The sequence below is a fragment of the Equus caballus genome, chromosome 16 (genome assembly GCF_041296265.1).
Source record: "Equus caballus isolate H_3958 breed thoroughbred chromosome 16, TB-T2T, whole genome shotgun sequence".
Taxonomy (NCBI): domain Eukaryota; kingdom Metazoa; phylum Chordata; class Mammalia; order Perissodactyla; family Equidae; genus Equus; species Equus caballus.
Window position 1 is genome coordinate 93,368,771 of NC_091699.1, and position 16,318 is coordinate 93,385,088.

Consider the following 16,318-nt stretch of genomic DNA (forward strand, 5'->3'; position numbering starts at 1 on the left):
TAACTGGTCGCTTAGTGTAGGCACAGAGTGGCCTGAACTCATTCTAAAAGCTGGTGGCGAGAGGAAAAACAACTTGTAACCTTACACGTTTGACATTTAAAAGGTATCGAATGTTTAAATGATTTTAAAAAATCCTTATTTATTTGAAAATTCATTTGGTCAAAGGTCTACAGTTTAAAAAGATTATATGCTACAGAAAATGCATCACGTAGTGAAAGCAAGAGATAGGTTAGTGCTTTAAGCAGGCCTCCAGTTAAATGTGTCTTCTGCATTTTCCCTCAGCCGTGCATGTTTTGCCTGTTGCTCTGTTGGAGCTTCTGCTCAGACTTGTGGTGTGGGGCGTGCTGGACTCAGGGAGGCCACGTGCAGGAGAGCCTGGACATAGGGAGTCTCACAGCCAGGTCCCTCTTCCTTTTGAGGAGTCTTGCCCATTCTTTGAGCTTATTGCCCATTTAAGAATGCTTCTGGAATGAATTGGAAGTGATTGGTTTATCAGTACGTGAGAGTTGTAGAACATTAAACGTTGCAGGTCTGTGTAGCATTGTGAACTAATAAAAATGTACTGTGCAGTTAATCACTGAAGAAAATGCTGAATGAAAATGATTTCAAAGTTACATTATTTTAGGTATCCAATATTTACCATTTAAAATTGCCATTTATTAATAATATGTCTTGTTTTACAATTCTTGTCCTTTGTTTTGCTTTCAGTTCTAGAACAGGTACCAGTGTTAAGCTCAAAGCACCTCCTGCAGCTGAGGCCGGGTGGAATTTGTACATTGTGAATACCATCTCGCCAGTGCAGCTGTACAAAGAAATGGTACTCCTTTCAGACTTCTGTTGCTTATTTGTAGAAATGTAGAGTGGAATTGATGACCAGAGATTGATTCTGACTGTCACACATTCGGAATGCCACAGCCAACCAGCTTCCAGGTTCTGTCTGACGGTGGAGTGTGTATCTTCTTTCCCTTTCTCGTTTTCACAGCTCCTGACATTTGAGGAGCCAGTAGAAAGAAATTCCCTTCATGAAATTAGACTCCGTTACTCATACCCACCCTACAAAGATCCATTAGCCAGTCTAAACAGAAACAGCCTTTGGCTTTTACTTTGAACCCTAGCAAAGAGAACCATGACGTGGAGCTGAAAGAAATCTTCGATCATTGATCCCTGTCTTGCTCTTATTTGAAATATTAGCAGATTGTTCCAGGGCACTGCAGATTGCAGTATTGTCCTGTGGGCAGGGGCCCAGAGTGGGCATCCTTATTCCCTTTCTTTCTTTCTTTTTTGGTGAGGAAGATTGGCCCTTAGCTAACATCTGTGCCAGTCTGCCTCTGTTTTGTGTGTGGGACACCACCACAGTGTGGCTTGATGAGCAGTGTGGAGGTTCACACCCAGGATCCAAACCCATGAACCCCGGGCTGCTGAAGTAGAGTGTGTGAACTTAACCACTGCGATACTGGGCCGGCCCCCTTATTCCTTTTCTAAGAGTGGCAGCTGCCTACTCATCCCTGACAATTTTTTTAACTCTTTATTTTGAAATAATATCAAACTTACAGAAAAGTTGGAAGAATAAGAATAGTATAAATGAAACCTGAATATTCTCCACACAGTTCACCCAGAGTCAACATCATACCCCTTTCACTTCTCTGTCTCTTTGTTTATTTGCTCTTCCCCTTTTTTTGGGGCGGGGGTGGCGAGATTAGCCCTGAGCTAACATCTGCTGCCAAGCCTCCTCTTTTTGCTGAGGAAGACTGGCCCAGAGCTAACATCCATGCCCATCTTCCTCTACTTTATATGTGGGACGCCTACCACAGCATGGCATGCCAAGTGGTGCCATGTATGCACCTAGGATCTCAACCAGTGAACTCTAGGCCGCCAAAGCGGAAGGTGCACACTTAACCGCTGCGGCACTGGGCTGGCCCCATGCTCTTGACCTTTTTAAACACACGTACGTGTGTTTTTTTCTGATCCACTGGAAGGTACATTGCATACATCATAGCCTAATGCCCCTGCATACTTCAGTGTGCGTGTCCTAAGAATCGGGCTCTTTGACTTCATGACCACAGTATGGTCATTTGCTTCAGGAACTTTAATGTGGACACAATACTTTATCTAGTGTGTTGTTCATATTCCAGTTTCGTCAGTTGACTCAGTAATGGCCTAATAGCATCCTCCCCAGTCCGGGATCCAGACTAGCGTCGGGTAGTGTATTTAATTGTCATGTTTCTTTAGCCTTCTTTAATCTGGAATATGTTCATAGCCTACCTTTGTTTTTTATGACGTAGATATTTTTGAGAAATATATTTTCTCTCCTCCACCTTTTTTTTTTCATGATTTGATTCAGGTTATATATTCTCCTCGGCCAGGATATCGTGTCAGTGATACGGTGTCTTTCTCAGGTATCACGTTGGGAGGCGCATGATGTCCATTTCCGCCTCACTGGAGATGGTAATTTTATCATCAGGTCAAGATTTTGCCTCATCTGTCCGTGGCATTTTAATGCTGATAATTACATCAGCTTGGCCCTGCCTTTTTAGTCTTGCTGAATTGAAAGTCTTAGATCTCTTCTCGATAATTTGCCTCCTGGAGCCTAAAAATTCTGATTGACTCACATTAGCTAGTGATAATTTTTAAAAGCCCATTGCGAGTTCCAGAAATGGATGTGGTAGGACCTAAATTCACCAACTGAAACTAAAGTAAAGGAAGGATACTCAGTCTGAATTTGAGAAAGATTCAAATCACAGAACTTAAAAAAAAACTTAGCTATTTCAGATATGTTCTTAGCAACTCGTGACCAAGTTATTGCTAAGTTAGCGGTATTATTAGTATGGTAGTACTGTTTGTACCTTCTCTAATGCCTCATGCTGTTTAACAAGGAGCGTTTACAATCATGTATGTATGAAACTGGCTCGTAGGTTGTAGGGGAGAAAAACACTTCAGCTAGGCCCTGTTAGAATGATAATAACCACTTTTTTTTTTTATGATTTGATGTGTCCAAATATTAACTTTACTTACAAAATATGTAGATAGAACCGGGAGACTCTGGGGAGTCTTTGTGCAGCAACACGCGCTGTTTGCTGTCTTTGTTGTAGGTGGACTACAGTAATACCTACAAGACTGCAAAGACCCAGGGCTGCATCCACCTTCTGAGCGAGGCTCATCTGCTAGTGCGAGCTGCCCTGATGGATGCCGGCCAGCTGGAGCCTGGAGAGAAAGCGGAGCTTTTAGAAGCTTTCAAAGACAGCTGTGGGCACCTGGGAGACTGCTACAGCAGGTTGGTGATGCTCCTAGGAAGCTCGTCAGAGAAGCCATCTTGAGCTTCAGATGACTTTTCCTTCTCTGGTAGTTACCTTATAAATGGGGGAATGTGCGAGGGGAGGTGGTCCATTTATTCATTTATTCCATAAGCATTTGTTGAGCACCTACTGTGTGCCAGGTACTGTGCTAAGCTCAGAAGTACAAGGATGAACACAACCTGTTCCCTGCCTTCAAGGAGTTACGGTTTGTTAGATGAGCAGTGAATCTCAAGTTCATGAGTCTCCCACCACTTAACTTGGGATTTGAAGTTTCTTTTTAGGCCTTTGTGGGGGCCCATGAGCAGTGAAGTTCCCTGAGACAGCCATACAACTTGTTTATTGCCTGTTACCTTGAAGGGAGAGAGATGCGAGTTGGACAGTCTGTGATTTTAATCTTAGTAGTCAATGCTTTTGTGATGTCAGAAAAGGACACTAGGATCCTAGAATAGTGATTTATACTTTTGAGAATGATGTTTATAATTTTTTTCTTTTTTTTTTTTTTTTTAAATGTGGGATACCTGCCACAGCATGGCTTGCCAAGTGGTGCCATGTCTGCACCTGGGCTCCGTACTGCTGATCCCCAGGCCCCTGAAGTGGAATGTGTGAACTTAACTGCTGTGCCACCAGGCTGGCCCCTATAAATTTTTTTTTTTTTTGCTGAGGAGGATTGGCCCTGAGCTAACATCTGTGCCAGTCTTCCTCTATTTTGTATGTGGGATGCTGCCACAGCATGGCTTGATGAATAGTGTGTAGGTCTGTGCCTGGGATCTGAACCCCTGAACCCCAGGCTGCCGAAGCAGAGCGTGCAAACTGAGCCACTATGCCACTGGGCCAGCCCCTATAAATTTTTTTGTGTATGATTGTTTCAAAGGATTACTTGACCCATGGGAATGATTATAAATTATTCAAACAGACTTTTCCTTCCTATAAACACCATTATTTTAGAGCCACATTATGAATGTTAAAATCCACTTAATGAATTGTTTTTCTATTTTTATTATGAGCAGGCAAAAAGAAACTGCATTAATTAGAGTGAATGCAGAATGAAACTTAGGAGCTTGTTCCACCACTAAGAGGTAGAAAAGTATTTTGAGATTTCTGTCTTCTGGAAAACATCTGTTTTATTATCAAATGTGATAGACGTCCAGGCTTAAAAATGACCAATTTGAGGGTCTTTTGCTTCCTTCTCTTTAGGCTTGACAGCCAGCATTCGCACCTCGCCCTGCCGTACTATAAGATGTCTGGTTTGTCTATGGCTGAAGTTTTGGCCCGAGTGGACTGGACAGTCGAGGATGCATTGCAGAAATACGAGAGGGGATTAATCTTTTACATTAATCATTCACTTTATGAAAACCTGGATGAAGAATTAAGTGAAGTGAATATAGTTTTCTATTTAGTTATATCTAATATTTTTAACTTTTCATTTTAGCGATTTATTTTCTGTAATACCGTTTAGAAGTCAAATTCCAAATATTTTTCTTTGATATTCTTCTTTTCCTAAAAAGGTAACTAATGTGCCCTTTTCTTCATTAGTAGTCATAGAATTATAGCTTGGAAACATACTTTCTCATTAGATAGATGGGGGAATGGGGTCCTTGTGGTTGAGCGACCACAGTGTGGCGGTGGCATGCATGCCTTTGGAAGGACGACACAGAGCATGGGTCTCGCCTTCCTCTTCTTGTCTGCAGGCCTCACCCCAACCCTAGTCACCCCACCCTCCACGTGGCCACAGCTTGCACTTATGAAATCTTGGCCCAGAGGCCTTAGACATTATTAAAGATTATTTTTAGCCCTGCATGTATTTTTAAAAAGAGTTGAATGCAAATATGCAAAGTTGGATATTGTGACACCAAATGTTTTAAGGTTTTGAGAGAAATTAAATTTTCTTGTGTAAATTACCTCAAGTGGATTTTGTACTAAGCTGTAATTTTTTATTATGAACTTTTGAGTGTAATTTAATCCAATATTTATTGTATTCTTCTGAACTCTTGTTAAAATTAGAAATGCTGGCCACAACTTGGTATATTTTTCGTTGCTTTTTCTTCATTATAACTCAGCACAGGGATCACCTCAAGTCATCTCGGGTGTTCATGTTATCACCATCAACTCTGTCTTTTTTCATCAAAACCTAATACCATAATTTTATCTTAGTTAGAATGTTTATCTCTTGGCTTTGTATCTTTTTGGGCTGATTTTGTTGCTTTCTCTTGCTGACTGACCTTTTCTTTCTTGTTCCTGCTCACCGAAGGAGTTGGCAGCAAAAGTGGTTCACATGTTTCATGTGGCTGAGCCGAAGCAGCTGCCCCACGTTCTCTGTAGTCCTTCTCTGAAGAATATTAATCCTTTAACTGCCGTGAGCTATCTCAGGAAACTGGACACTTCTGGGTCTTCATCCGTCTTAGTGACGTTGACCAAGGCAGCAATGGCTCTGAGAATGGGGGACCTGGACACGTACAGAAATGAAATGGAAATCCATTCAGAGGTACGGAGCCCAGCCTGGTGTTAACAGCAGGCTGAAACGGGACGTGGCAGTCCTGAGGTGTGTGGCTTTCTTCTGGCTTCTGTCCAGCTCGTTTTCCCATAGTGGTAAAGGAAGACAGACTTAATATTAGAAAGGAGCTGGCCCAAGTGAGAGTGCCTGGGCTTTGCATCCGGCAAATCAAAAGCAATAAGAATGGTAAATGGCAGCAGTGGGTCTCCAAAGCCCTCTTAACTTAGTGCCATGTGTGGTCAGAGCACAGAGCCTGGTACTGAAGAACGTACAGGCTGTGCCCCAAGTCCACAGCCTGATCTGGCATGAGGGATATGCTGTGTCCACTGAAAACAACAGAGTGATCTGTGTTCAAGTACAGCACGTGGGGTATTCACTGTGAGCCTCACCAGTAGTTGCAGAAATAGCTGCGCTTGGGAAATCACAAATGGCTTTATGGAGGGTTGGGCATGTGAATGGTGTGTCAACGCAAAGGGAGCGTTCCCTTTGAAGAGAGGCCATTTAGCGACATGAGCAAAGATGTAAATCATTAGGGGAAGAAATGAGGAAGGGACCTTAAGTGAGTACTTATTCTATCCCAGGTCTGTTCTAAGTCCCTTGTATGTGTTATCTTATTTAATTCTTGGAACAATGTTATGAGGTCGATGCTGTGACTATACCTGTTATACAGGAGAGGGAACTAAGAAAAAGAGGTTAGCTAGTCCAGGGTCACACAGCTGTGAGCAGCAGAACCGGGATTTGAAGCCGGCAGTCTGGCTTGACACCCTGCACTCCCATGTCATCCTTTCGTTGCCTGACTGTGGTCAAATGCCCACAGTATGACGTTAGTTTCTTTTTTTTTTAAAGATTTTATTTTTTCTTTTTCTCCCCAAAGCCCCCCGGTACATAGTTGTGTATTTTTAGTTGTGGGTCCCTTTAGTTGTGGCACGCGGAATGCTGCCTCAGCACGGCTTGATGAGTGGTGCCATGTCTGCACCCGGGTTCCGAACTGGCGAAACCCTGGGCCTCCGAAGTGGAGTGCGCGAACTTAACCACTCGGCCATGGGGCCGGCCCTTGACTTTAGTTTCTAAAGCAAGAAGAGAAGTCCTTTATCACTGTATAAATGACACATTTTTGTCATGACGAGGAAAACAAGTCAACACTGAGGTGGCCTCTGCTTTGAAGAATAGGATTCTAGAAAGATGAATTTTCTTTCCACAATTTTGAAAAAACTTAAAGTATATTATTTTTAAATCAAGTAGATCTAAATATAAAGCTCTCTACAAAAATAGGACATCTCAATGCTTAATTAAACATTAATAACTTTTATAAAGATAGCTGACAATCATGTCCTTCTTAGAGAACTAGTCTTTGTAGGTACAGGAAAAATTGAGATTAAACTATTACAGTTTAACCACGAATCTGGAATGCACTGGCTTGTATTTCCAAGATGAATGCAATGTACATTTTGTTCCTAAATGTCTTTTTTCTCTGAAGATGAAGTTGGTAAGTGGCTTCATTCTGGAGCCTCGGCTGTTGATCCAACAGAGGAAAGGACAGATTGTTCCAGCTGAGCTTGCAGCACACTTGAAGGACACTCAGCCTGCATTGCTTGTGGCTTCAGTCCTGGGCTTACAGAAGAACAACAAAATTGGAATTGAAGAAGCAGATTCCTTCTTTAAGGTTTGTCACTTTGAAAATGTGATTTTCTGAATGGCCTGATAAAATTGCTGGGAGGCAGGGAGCAGAATAAGAGAAGAGGGTTTTCATTTTTTATTGAAAAAACAGACTTACACATAACCAATTTATTAAAAGTACAGGTTAAAAGAATGGATCTATAAAAATTCCTTCCATGCAACCTAGAATCTGTTTCCTGTTAAAATGTCTAAATTTGCTTTGCTATGACACTGATAGTAGTGATAAATTATTAAATGCGTGGCCCACATGATGGAGTGTATTCAGACCAGCTGTAACTCGCCCAGTGCTGTATTTATGTGGGACACGGCGCTTGTTTCACTGTTCTCAAGGTGCTCTGTGGTAAGGATGAAGATAAGATTCCTCAGCTCTTGGTAGACTTTTGGGAAGCTCAGCTAGTAGCGTGTCTCCCAGATGTGGTACTTCAGGAACTCTTCTTCAAGCTCACATCACAGTACATCTGGAGATTATCTACAAGGCAGCCCCCTGACACCATACCATTGCGAACATCAAAGGATCTGGTAAGATAATGGAAGAATATATTAAACTTGTACGTTACACTTTACAATAATGTACCTTCTTCTTTTTTTTTTTTGAGTAAGATTAGCCCTGACCTGACATCTGCCACCAATCTTTCTCTTTTTGCTGAGGAAGACTGGCCCTGAGCTAACATCCGTGCCCATCTTCCTCTACTTTATGTGTGGAACACCTACCACAGCATGGCTTGCCAGGCGATGCCATGTCTGCACCTGGGATCCGAACCAGCAAACCCCAGGCCACCAAAGTGGAATGTTGCACTTAACCGCTGTGCCACCAGGCCAGCCCCTACCTTCTTTTAATGGCTTAGAATCAAACCTAATTTATATTACCGGATATCTTTTTTAAAGCAGGAGTTAAAAATACACTTAAAACTTGTCCTTGGGGCTGGCCTGGTGGTATAGTGCTTAAGTTTGCATGCTCCACTTTGGCGGCCCAGGGTTCATGGGTTCGGATCCTGGGCACAGACCTACACACCGCTCATGAAGCCCTGCTGTGGTGGCATCCCACATATAAAAAATAGAGGAAGGTTGGCACAGATGTTAGCTCAGGAGGAATCTTCCTCAAGCTAACAGAGGAAGATTGACAACAGATGTTAGCTCACAGCCCGTCTTCCTCACCAAAAACCCGCCGCCCAAAAACAAACAAACAAACTTGTCCATGAGTGAAGTTGACCACATTTTCAATAATTTTATGATGTAAAGAATTCCCCTCCTGCTCCTGTATTGCTTACTTGCTGCCTCAGTAGCAAGGCAGTGGGGCGGGGCCTTCCCCAGAACGTGTCTGTGCTCCCTCAGGGGATGATCACCAGGCAGGACATGAGGGAAGAGACCTCCCTGATGGGAGAGGAACTGCGAAGGCTTGTGGGGGAGACTTCCTTCCTGGGCCCCATTTCCTGACAGCTGCACACACAGCTGCTCTGCCGCCCTCACGGCAACCTGACTGCTCTGCTCGTCCCCTTCCCGCTCGCCACCCGCTCCCGGCCCCTGGGCCTCCGTGGACACCATGGCTCATGTGGGGTCGCTGGAAGAGGCACCAACTTCTTGAATAAAGAGACTTTCTGGGACTTGCCCGGAGAATTTATGGAAGAGCTTTTCCTACCAAGAAAAGTAGAAGAAATAAAAATTACTTCCACCATTACTGTTAACTTTTTTTCAGTATAATATATAGCTTAAAAGCAGTATTGCTCTTTTTGCTAGAAAGTGCCTCTTAGGAATATTTTAAAATTTAAAATATAGGGAAATATTTAGTGCAGATTTATTCAGTGAGAAGCAGCAAGGCGGAAACTTTGCCCAGGGGAATGTGTTCTGAAAGACTTCCCTTCCACTCCCGGGAGAGTGTGTTCCTGGCTCTGTGACGTGGCAGACGGTGAGCGATGGCTTGTCTTTGCGGGATGGGTGAAGAGAGTCTTGTTTTGTTGTATTTTGTTGACAATAAATTTCTTTTACGTTTTAGATAAATGCCTGTGGTCATTATGGCTTAATCTATCCATGGGTTAATATCTTACTATCATCTGATTCCTTAGCTGATAAAAATTATACAGAAGACCTTTCAAAATTACAGGTAAATAAAAATGCCTCTTTTTCTTATGAATGTGCATATTATAGTATAAGATTTAAATTGGATAAGACCTCACGTGTCCTGTTAATCTGGAGTGTGTAGTTTGTGGGGACCGTCTGTCGTCAGGCGTATTCAGGAGCTCGGGAGGGAGTTCCTGCTCTGCCTGGAGCTGCCGGCAGGAGGGCTGGAGGCTCCGGGAAGGCTGATTTTGTGGCTGGTAGATGAGTGAGTGTCATCGAGTCCCATGACCATCTTGCCTCATTTTCAGGATGTGCTTGAAAACATTTTGTGAAATGGAAGTATGGCAAGTGTTTGGCAGTGTTTTTATTGATGTGATTTTTTTTCGTGTTCACTCACATGTTTTAGGCCTCCAGCCCAAGCCAACCACTACCGTCTGTCTTATAGGAAATAGGTCAAAGCAGCCAGTTATCTGGCTCCTGAAAAGAATTTTTTTAAAAGTAAGTAGTGTGATCAGACAATGTAGATCATTCTACAAGGATTCTGACCATGAGCGTGTTCGTCGGGCACATGACCATCTATGGGTGGCCAGGCCAGGGGCGGCTTTCTCCTGGGTGCCAGGGCCTAGGCTTGGCCTCCCATGGGGCTCATGGCGCCCAGTTCCCGATGCCTATGGGCCAACCAACACCACTTCTTATGCTGCCTGGCCTTGTTCAGGGTGCCCCATGGCAGAAGGCCCCTCCAGGCCCAGTTACTGCCAGCCTCTGGAACCGCCTTATTCTGCGCCCGCTTCTACTGCAGGCTCTGCGTGGAGACCCAGCGCCCAGACTTTGGCCCCTGTGGGAGGGAGCCTGCTGCTCAGGGGCTGGCTTCACTGGGCTCTTGAGATTGCTTGTGTTTAATTTCTGGGTACTTTTTTGAGAGTTGGAGTAGGGAGGGGATTAAAAGAGAAAGGCAAATAAAAAAAAGAATTCTGAGCAGACAGTGTTTGACCGGAAGTGGGAAATGAAGCGCACATTTGACTTGGGGGCTCAGGCTGCGCTAGACGTGGGTGTGATCTTATTTCGTGTAGTCCAGTGGCCCAAGGACCATTGAGTACAACCCCACGTCTGTTTTGTTTGCTTTGCCCAATATGATGCCAACATATAAAAACTGAGATTTCAAATTGAGAATTCTCAGTTACGATTCTTTGGAAAATCCAGCAGAACTGGTCACCCTGGGCCCTCACTGCCTCTGAGACCTGATGGTTGGAGCCAGCTGGTGGCCCCCTCCTCAGGCAGTGCTCATGCTGTCCTGCCGGCCACACTTGTCATCTCCGTGCCTTCCTGGTCCAGACAGTGAGTGACTGATGTCCGTTTTCCTCATGCCCAGCCACCTTCCTGCCCTTCCATCATCTGGCCTCTTGGGGCTTTTGGGTTTGCCACCCTGGTTCACCCGGGGCACTGGAGGAAGCATGGCATTGCTGATAGACGCCAGCGAGTCAGACTGGGGTGCGGTCAGGGAGGGATGCTCAGGAGACCACGGTACTTAGACAGCCTCAGACAGCCTGTCTTGTCTCCAGGCATTCTTAAAAAATTGCAAAAGAAGATTCTTCCTGGTTCTTATCTCTGGTGCCCTTATGGTACAGAGGCCTTTGAGGGCCTAACCACAGTTTGGTCATCGCACGGACGCTCCGCGAGCGTGTGCTGTGGGCGTGCCGTACAGTCGGACGGGGCACCAAGGGCCTCGCCCTCCCGGGACGCGTCTGCTAATGACATATCTAAAATCCTGACTGTAGTAAGTGCTACCAGATCTCTCCTGATAAAGCTTCAAAGCATGTTTGTAATCACAGCTTGAAAAAGAGTAATTCAGGGGCCGGCCCAGTGGCACAGTGGTTAAGTGTGCACGTTCTGCTTCAGCGGCCTGGGGTTGGCCGGTTCGGATCCCAGGTGCAGACATGGCACCGCTTGGCAAGCCATCTGTGGTAGGAGTCCCACATATAAAGCAGAGGAAGATGGACACGGATGTTAGCTCAGGGCCAGTCTTCCTCAGCAATAAGAGGAGGATTGGCAGATGTTAGCTCAGGGCTGATCTTCCTCAAAAAAACAAAAAAGAAAGAAAAAGAGTAATTCAGTGATTTTTTAAAAGCTGCTTTAAAGTATTTAAAAAGGGTCCATTCTTTCTGAGAATCTTTGTGTTAAAGGATAGAAATGTAGTTGGCCTAAACTTTTCTGAGTCCTTTTCCTAATTCTGCTGCTTTCTAGATTATTTGTGGGTTGATTAGTCTTAGTCATTAAGAAGAAAGTAAACATCAAGAAACAAAAAGATCTCACTTGTTTGCACCTAGAGGAATGGGGAGGTTCAGAATCACCTGGAGAGCTTTCTCAAAATTGTATGAGTGCTCTCCCCACACCCCACAGATTTGAGAGGAGTCTCTGTCTCTTGTCCTCAATCTCTGGAATAGTGTATTTGTGCAAAACCTAACAACAGTCTATAAATCATCCACACATCAAAAAGTCTCTATTTGGGGGCTGGCCCCGTGGCCGAGTGGTTAAGTTCGGCGCTCCACTGCAGGCAGCGCAGTGTTTCGTTGGTTTGAATCCTGGGCACGGACATGGCACTGCTCATCAAACCACGCTGAGGCAGCGTCCCACATGCCACAACTAGAAGGACCCACAACGAAGAATATACAACTATGTACCAGGGGGCTTTGGGGAGAAAAAGGAAAAAAAAAAAATCTTAAAAAAAAAAAAAGTCTCTATTTGGAGTGACATGGGGACTAGTAGGTGTGGTCCCCTTTGCCACAATAGTCCTGGTCCCCTCCCCCACCTTGCCAACCAGCTCTCCTTGGAGCAGCAGGTGTGATCGGGTAGGTAGAGAGGTCAGAGGAATCTCTGGATTCCAGGCCTGCAGAGTGGGCTGAGGGTGAGGGATCCAGATCAGAGAAGGGAACCAATAGTGCATGCGTTTGGGGTGGAGAGGAATCTGTTTCCAGTACTGAAAGAAGTGCTGTGCTAAGAAGCAGACAACGTGAAGAGTGTCTTAAAGAGTACTAGTAACCTTTGGACTATTTTTTTATCCAGCGATATAGCTGTTTCTTATTTTTAAACTTCTTAATAATATGAGGAAAACCAAGTGAAAGTTATGGGTCATCCATTTTGCACCAGGCTTTGGCTGGCTTCATTTTAACCATGGTTTGGGTTCCCGGGTCTTGCTCCTTCCTGCCCTGCCCTTTATCCCGATTAATCAAGAGTCGAATACAGAATAATCTGTGTTTTCTTTCATGTGGGGAGAGCCTCTGAGCGGCAGGTGATCACCTGATCTCATGTTTGCTGTTTGTTGTCAGGAAATTATTCAGATGAAGGTGATTATTAAACCTGCAGGAAGGAAAGGGACCAACCTTATTCTCCTAGCCACTCCTTGGTAGATGCTTGGAGTAAAATAATCACGCTGACTGAAAATGGGTAGTTCACATTCCATATCCTCCTGTGAGTCTGAGAAGACGCTGTAGGAAAAGGGATACAGGAAGAAGAAAATCAGGATGTCACCCTCTCATCTTTATCCAGAGGAAACGGAAAGCAGAGATTATTTTGGTGGTAGAATCAAAAGTAGTAGTTATTTAAATGCTTAGAAGTAAAATATTGGTAAAGTTCTGAATACTGAAATAGTACCTGCTCTGTGTCATTCAGCTTGTAGCAAATAGTATTGGTACAAATTATTAGGGTCTTAACAGTTGCTGTAGTTTTCTTAAATGTTAAATTTTATTTTGGGTTGCACATGTAGTACATGCTTATTAAAGAAAATTTGAAAAATACAAGAAAGCGTGGAAAAGAAAACAAAAAGTGAGCTTTGTCCTCCCATCCAGTGAGCTGACCTCTGTTTCAAATTTCAGTGCTCTTCCAAAGGCATTTCTACATGTACATGTATCTATGTAGATTTTGCAAAACGGATCATGATCTGAATATAATTTTGTACTGAGATTTTTTTACTGATCATTTTATCATGAGCATTTTGTCATTAATTTCAAAATAAGCCTTTGAAAACAGTTTTGATGGCTGTATAATATTCCATGATATGAATGTACCATGATTTATTTGCTCATCCATTCTTTTTAATATTTAGGTTACTTCTGTTTTTTTAATATTACAAATACTCTTGTGGTGAACATCATTGGACATAAATCTTTGACCACAATGTTGATTATTTCCTTAGAATGGCATCCTAAGGCATCCCCATTAGTTTTAATTTGCAGTCTTTCCAAAGCAAATAAAATCATGTTATTTTAAAAATGATTGTTTCTAAATTAAACCAATTTTTATTCTTTAAACTAGAGGTCGTTTTAAGATTATTTAGTAGTGGAGTCCACTTGGACTTATAAAATAAGTGTCATATGCATGTGCTTTAAGATTGCATTCTTCTTTTCCTGTCTTTTTTTTTTTGGCAAGTGAGATTTAGTCTTTTTAAAAAATTGTGTTCTATATGTTGTGCTTAGTTTTTTGATGCCTCCTTCCATAACATTTCACTTTTCTGTTCATAGTCTCTTATGTGTGGTCCTTCATTTGACATAGCTTCCATTGTCCCATTCTTGGAGCCGCTCTCGGAAGACACTTTGTCTGGCCTCAGTGTCCATGTTCTGTGTCGTACGCGTTTGAAAGAGTATGAGCAGTGCATAGACACGCTGTTAGAGAGATGCCCGGAGGCTGTCATTCCATATGCTAATCACGAGCTGAAAGAAGACAACCGGGTATGCTATTCAGATTATGTTTTCTAGGCTTGCTCAGTGATAATCAGATTTGATAATCTTGTTGCCTTATCTGCAAAATGGGGACAAATTATGCCAGACCAACCTTCCAGGGCTGTGCAGGTCCAGTGGGCACTTATGTTTAATGTGTTAGGTGTTTTGAGTACTGTTAGAGGCTATTAAAACGTATGGTTATCTTCTTTAAAAATCTCTTCTTTGGAGGTGAAGTAGGCCTAACCTGAAGATTTGGAAAATGTAATGTATTATGGGAAAATATTTTCTGGGCTATATGGTCTCTACTTTACAAATTAGAAGAGTTTTAGCCTTTAGGACTTTTTCCTACCTTCCTTCCTTGCTTCCTTCTATCCGTCCGTCCATCCTCCTCCCCGCCCCACCCCACTTCGAGATGATAGTAGGACATGTCTATGTTTCTCCAGGAAAATAGCCATGTACATACGTGCTATAGACATATTATTAGGTTTTCAAGTTATAAACCTGACATGTTACAGTGTAAGCAGAAGACTGGCTGCTGACGTAACTTCTCTTATAACAAATTTGGCGCCTTAGCCAAAATGATGTGTTTTGCCCTCTGCACAATCTTCTTAGTCTTATTGGAAATCTGAAAGTAAAATGCATCAAACTAAAAATTTATTCATTTTTTTCTAAGATAGACTTTGTGGTGGAAAAAACTACTGCCTGAACTTTGTCAGAAAATAAAATGTGGTGGAGAGAAAAATCAACTTTACCTGTCGTCCTTAAAAGGTAAAATGACCTTTTTTTGCTTGATTATAAATTAAGAGTCTTAGTTTTAGTTTCCATAATTATCTGAAGCCTCGCTTTTTCTAGTTTTTTCATGTCATTCTCACCTGAGGTGAAGGGCGCCTTAGTGAATCATCTGGAGAGCTTGTTTTCAGATTCATCTGCTCCCCTACCCGCCACACCTGGTGTTCGTGTATCTCTTCCATCTACAGAGCTGGTGCTTTTTAGTTTAACCTTTTCAAACACTTAAGAAATTATCATAGTCATAGAAACTCAGAACCTCAGTATTTTAAAAATTCGAATAGACATTAAGGGAATTACATATTTTATTAATGATCTTGGTGCTTAATTTACTTCATGTAGGAAATTAAGATTATTTTTGTTAATTATAAGCAAGTATTAGGAATGACAAGGTTCTTAAGGATTTAAAAGTTAAATATCTCTACATTAGTATTTTACAGCATAGGTAGTTATTATTTGAATTTTCATAATTCATAGTCATTTATAAACCTTGATAGATAAATGGTTATCAGTTTCTCTACTTCTGTGTGTTAACGTTACTAGTTAATTGTTGGTCTGATGACAAAGGGTATGGTTGTATTGATTTCAGTGTGCATAAAATATTAGATTGACAGCATTGGAACTGTATTTTCCAGTTGAGGTCATTGATTTTTCAAGAGTTAGAGCCAGTGGCCATTGGAGGGTGTTTTTCTGAAGCTGCCCATTTAAGTCAAATTGTGTGTTTGTGGTTGGGAAGGCGAGGAGGTGATTTCATGCTACCTTGTCCTGCCCACCTTGCCTCCCTGGGTGACTGGTTTTCAGAAGGTGCACATGTTGGGTGTGAGTGCCCTGCCCTCTTGCGTCAGAGTCACCACGTGGTTCTGTACTGATGATTTGTGTTGGTGGATCACTTTGCAGGACAGAGGTCCGCCGTCTTCACACCTCACTAACATCATTATCTCAGTCAAAAGCCTCTTTCTTCATCCTTTTCTGATCCACACGCGCAAACTGTCTGCCCCTAACTTACCCATAATCATTCCTCCAAATGTCCCATCTTTCTGTATCTTCACAATCTGTGTGTGTGCACACATGTGGGTATGTGTGTGTGTGTGGCTCCTGGGACTGTGCTGTGTGTGATTGCCGTTGCTAGACTGTAAAACCTCGAGGGCTGGAGTAGAGTTTTATTCATTTTTCTTCTTGCACCCTCCTCACCGGCAATATGCCTGTCCATAGGAAGCGCGTTCCGTAACTGTTTATTGATTTGAAGGGGAGACACCTGAACAACTTCAGGTCCATTTTCAAGGGGGTCTTTCTGTCGGCAGCCG

At 42.9% G+C, this 16,318-nt stretch overlaps 2 protein-coding genes across 16 annotated transcripts in view; one reads left to right on the forward strand and one right to left on the reverse strand.

Annotated features, from left to right (window-relative positions):
* The window catches only part of HPS3 (HPS3 biogenesis of lysosomal organelles complex 2 subunit 1), a 38,362-nt gene that overhangs the window by 19,277 nt on the left and 2,767 nt on the right, over positions 1–16,318 (forward strand). For 2 of the 12 annotated variants that reach the window (XR_002800829.2, XR_011427061.1), the window contains exons 8-16: positions 709–817; positions 3,090–3,271; positions 4,488–4,668; positions 5,542–5,775; positions 7,262–7,447; positions 7,792–7,980; positions 9,452–9,559; positions 14,031–14,237; positions 14,902–14,996. Coding sequence is in view for 4 of the 12 variants with exons in the window: in XM_023621082.2 (XP_023476850.1) it covers positions 709–817; positions 3,090–3,271; positions 4,488–4,668; positions 5,542–5,775; positions 7,262–7,447; positions 7,792–7,980; positions 9,452–9,559; positions 14,031–14,237; positions 14,906–14,996 (1,487 nt within the window). In the remaining 8 variants the exon portion in view is untranslated. The remainder of the gene's footprint in view (positions 1–708; positions 818–3,089; positions 3,272–4,487; positions 4,669–5,541; positions 5,776–7,261; positions 7,448–7,791; positions 7,981–9,451; positions 9,560–14,030; positions 14,238–14,901; positions 14,997–16,318) is intronic. The other 10 variants (XR_011427062.1, XR_011427064.1, XR_002800830.2 and 7 more) reach the window with 5 other exon arrangements.
* The window catches only part of CP (ceruloplasmin), a 60,445-nt gene continuing 51,649 nt past the window's right edge, over positions 7,523–16,318 (reverse strand). For all 4 annotated transcript variants that reach the window (XR_011427059.1, XR_011427058.1, XM_070238292.1 and 1 more), the window contains 2 exons: positions 12,894–12,998; positions 7,523–7,977 (listed from right to left, as the gene is read on the reverse strand). Coding sequence is in view for 2 of the 4 variants with exons in the window: in XM_070238292.1 (XP_070094393.1) it covers positions 12,895–12,998 (104 nt within the window). In the remaining 2 variants the exon portion in view is untranslated. The remainder of the gene's footprint in view (positions 7,978–12,893; positions 12,999–16,318) is intronic.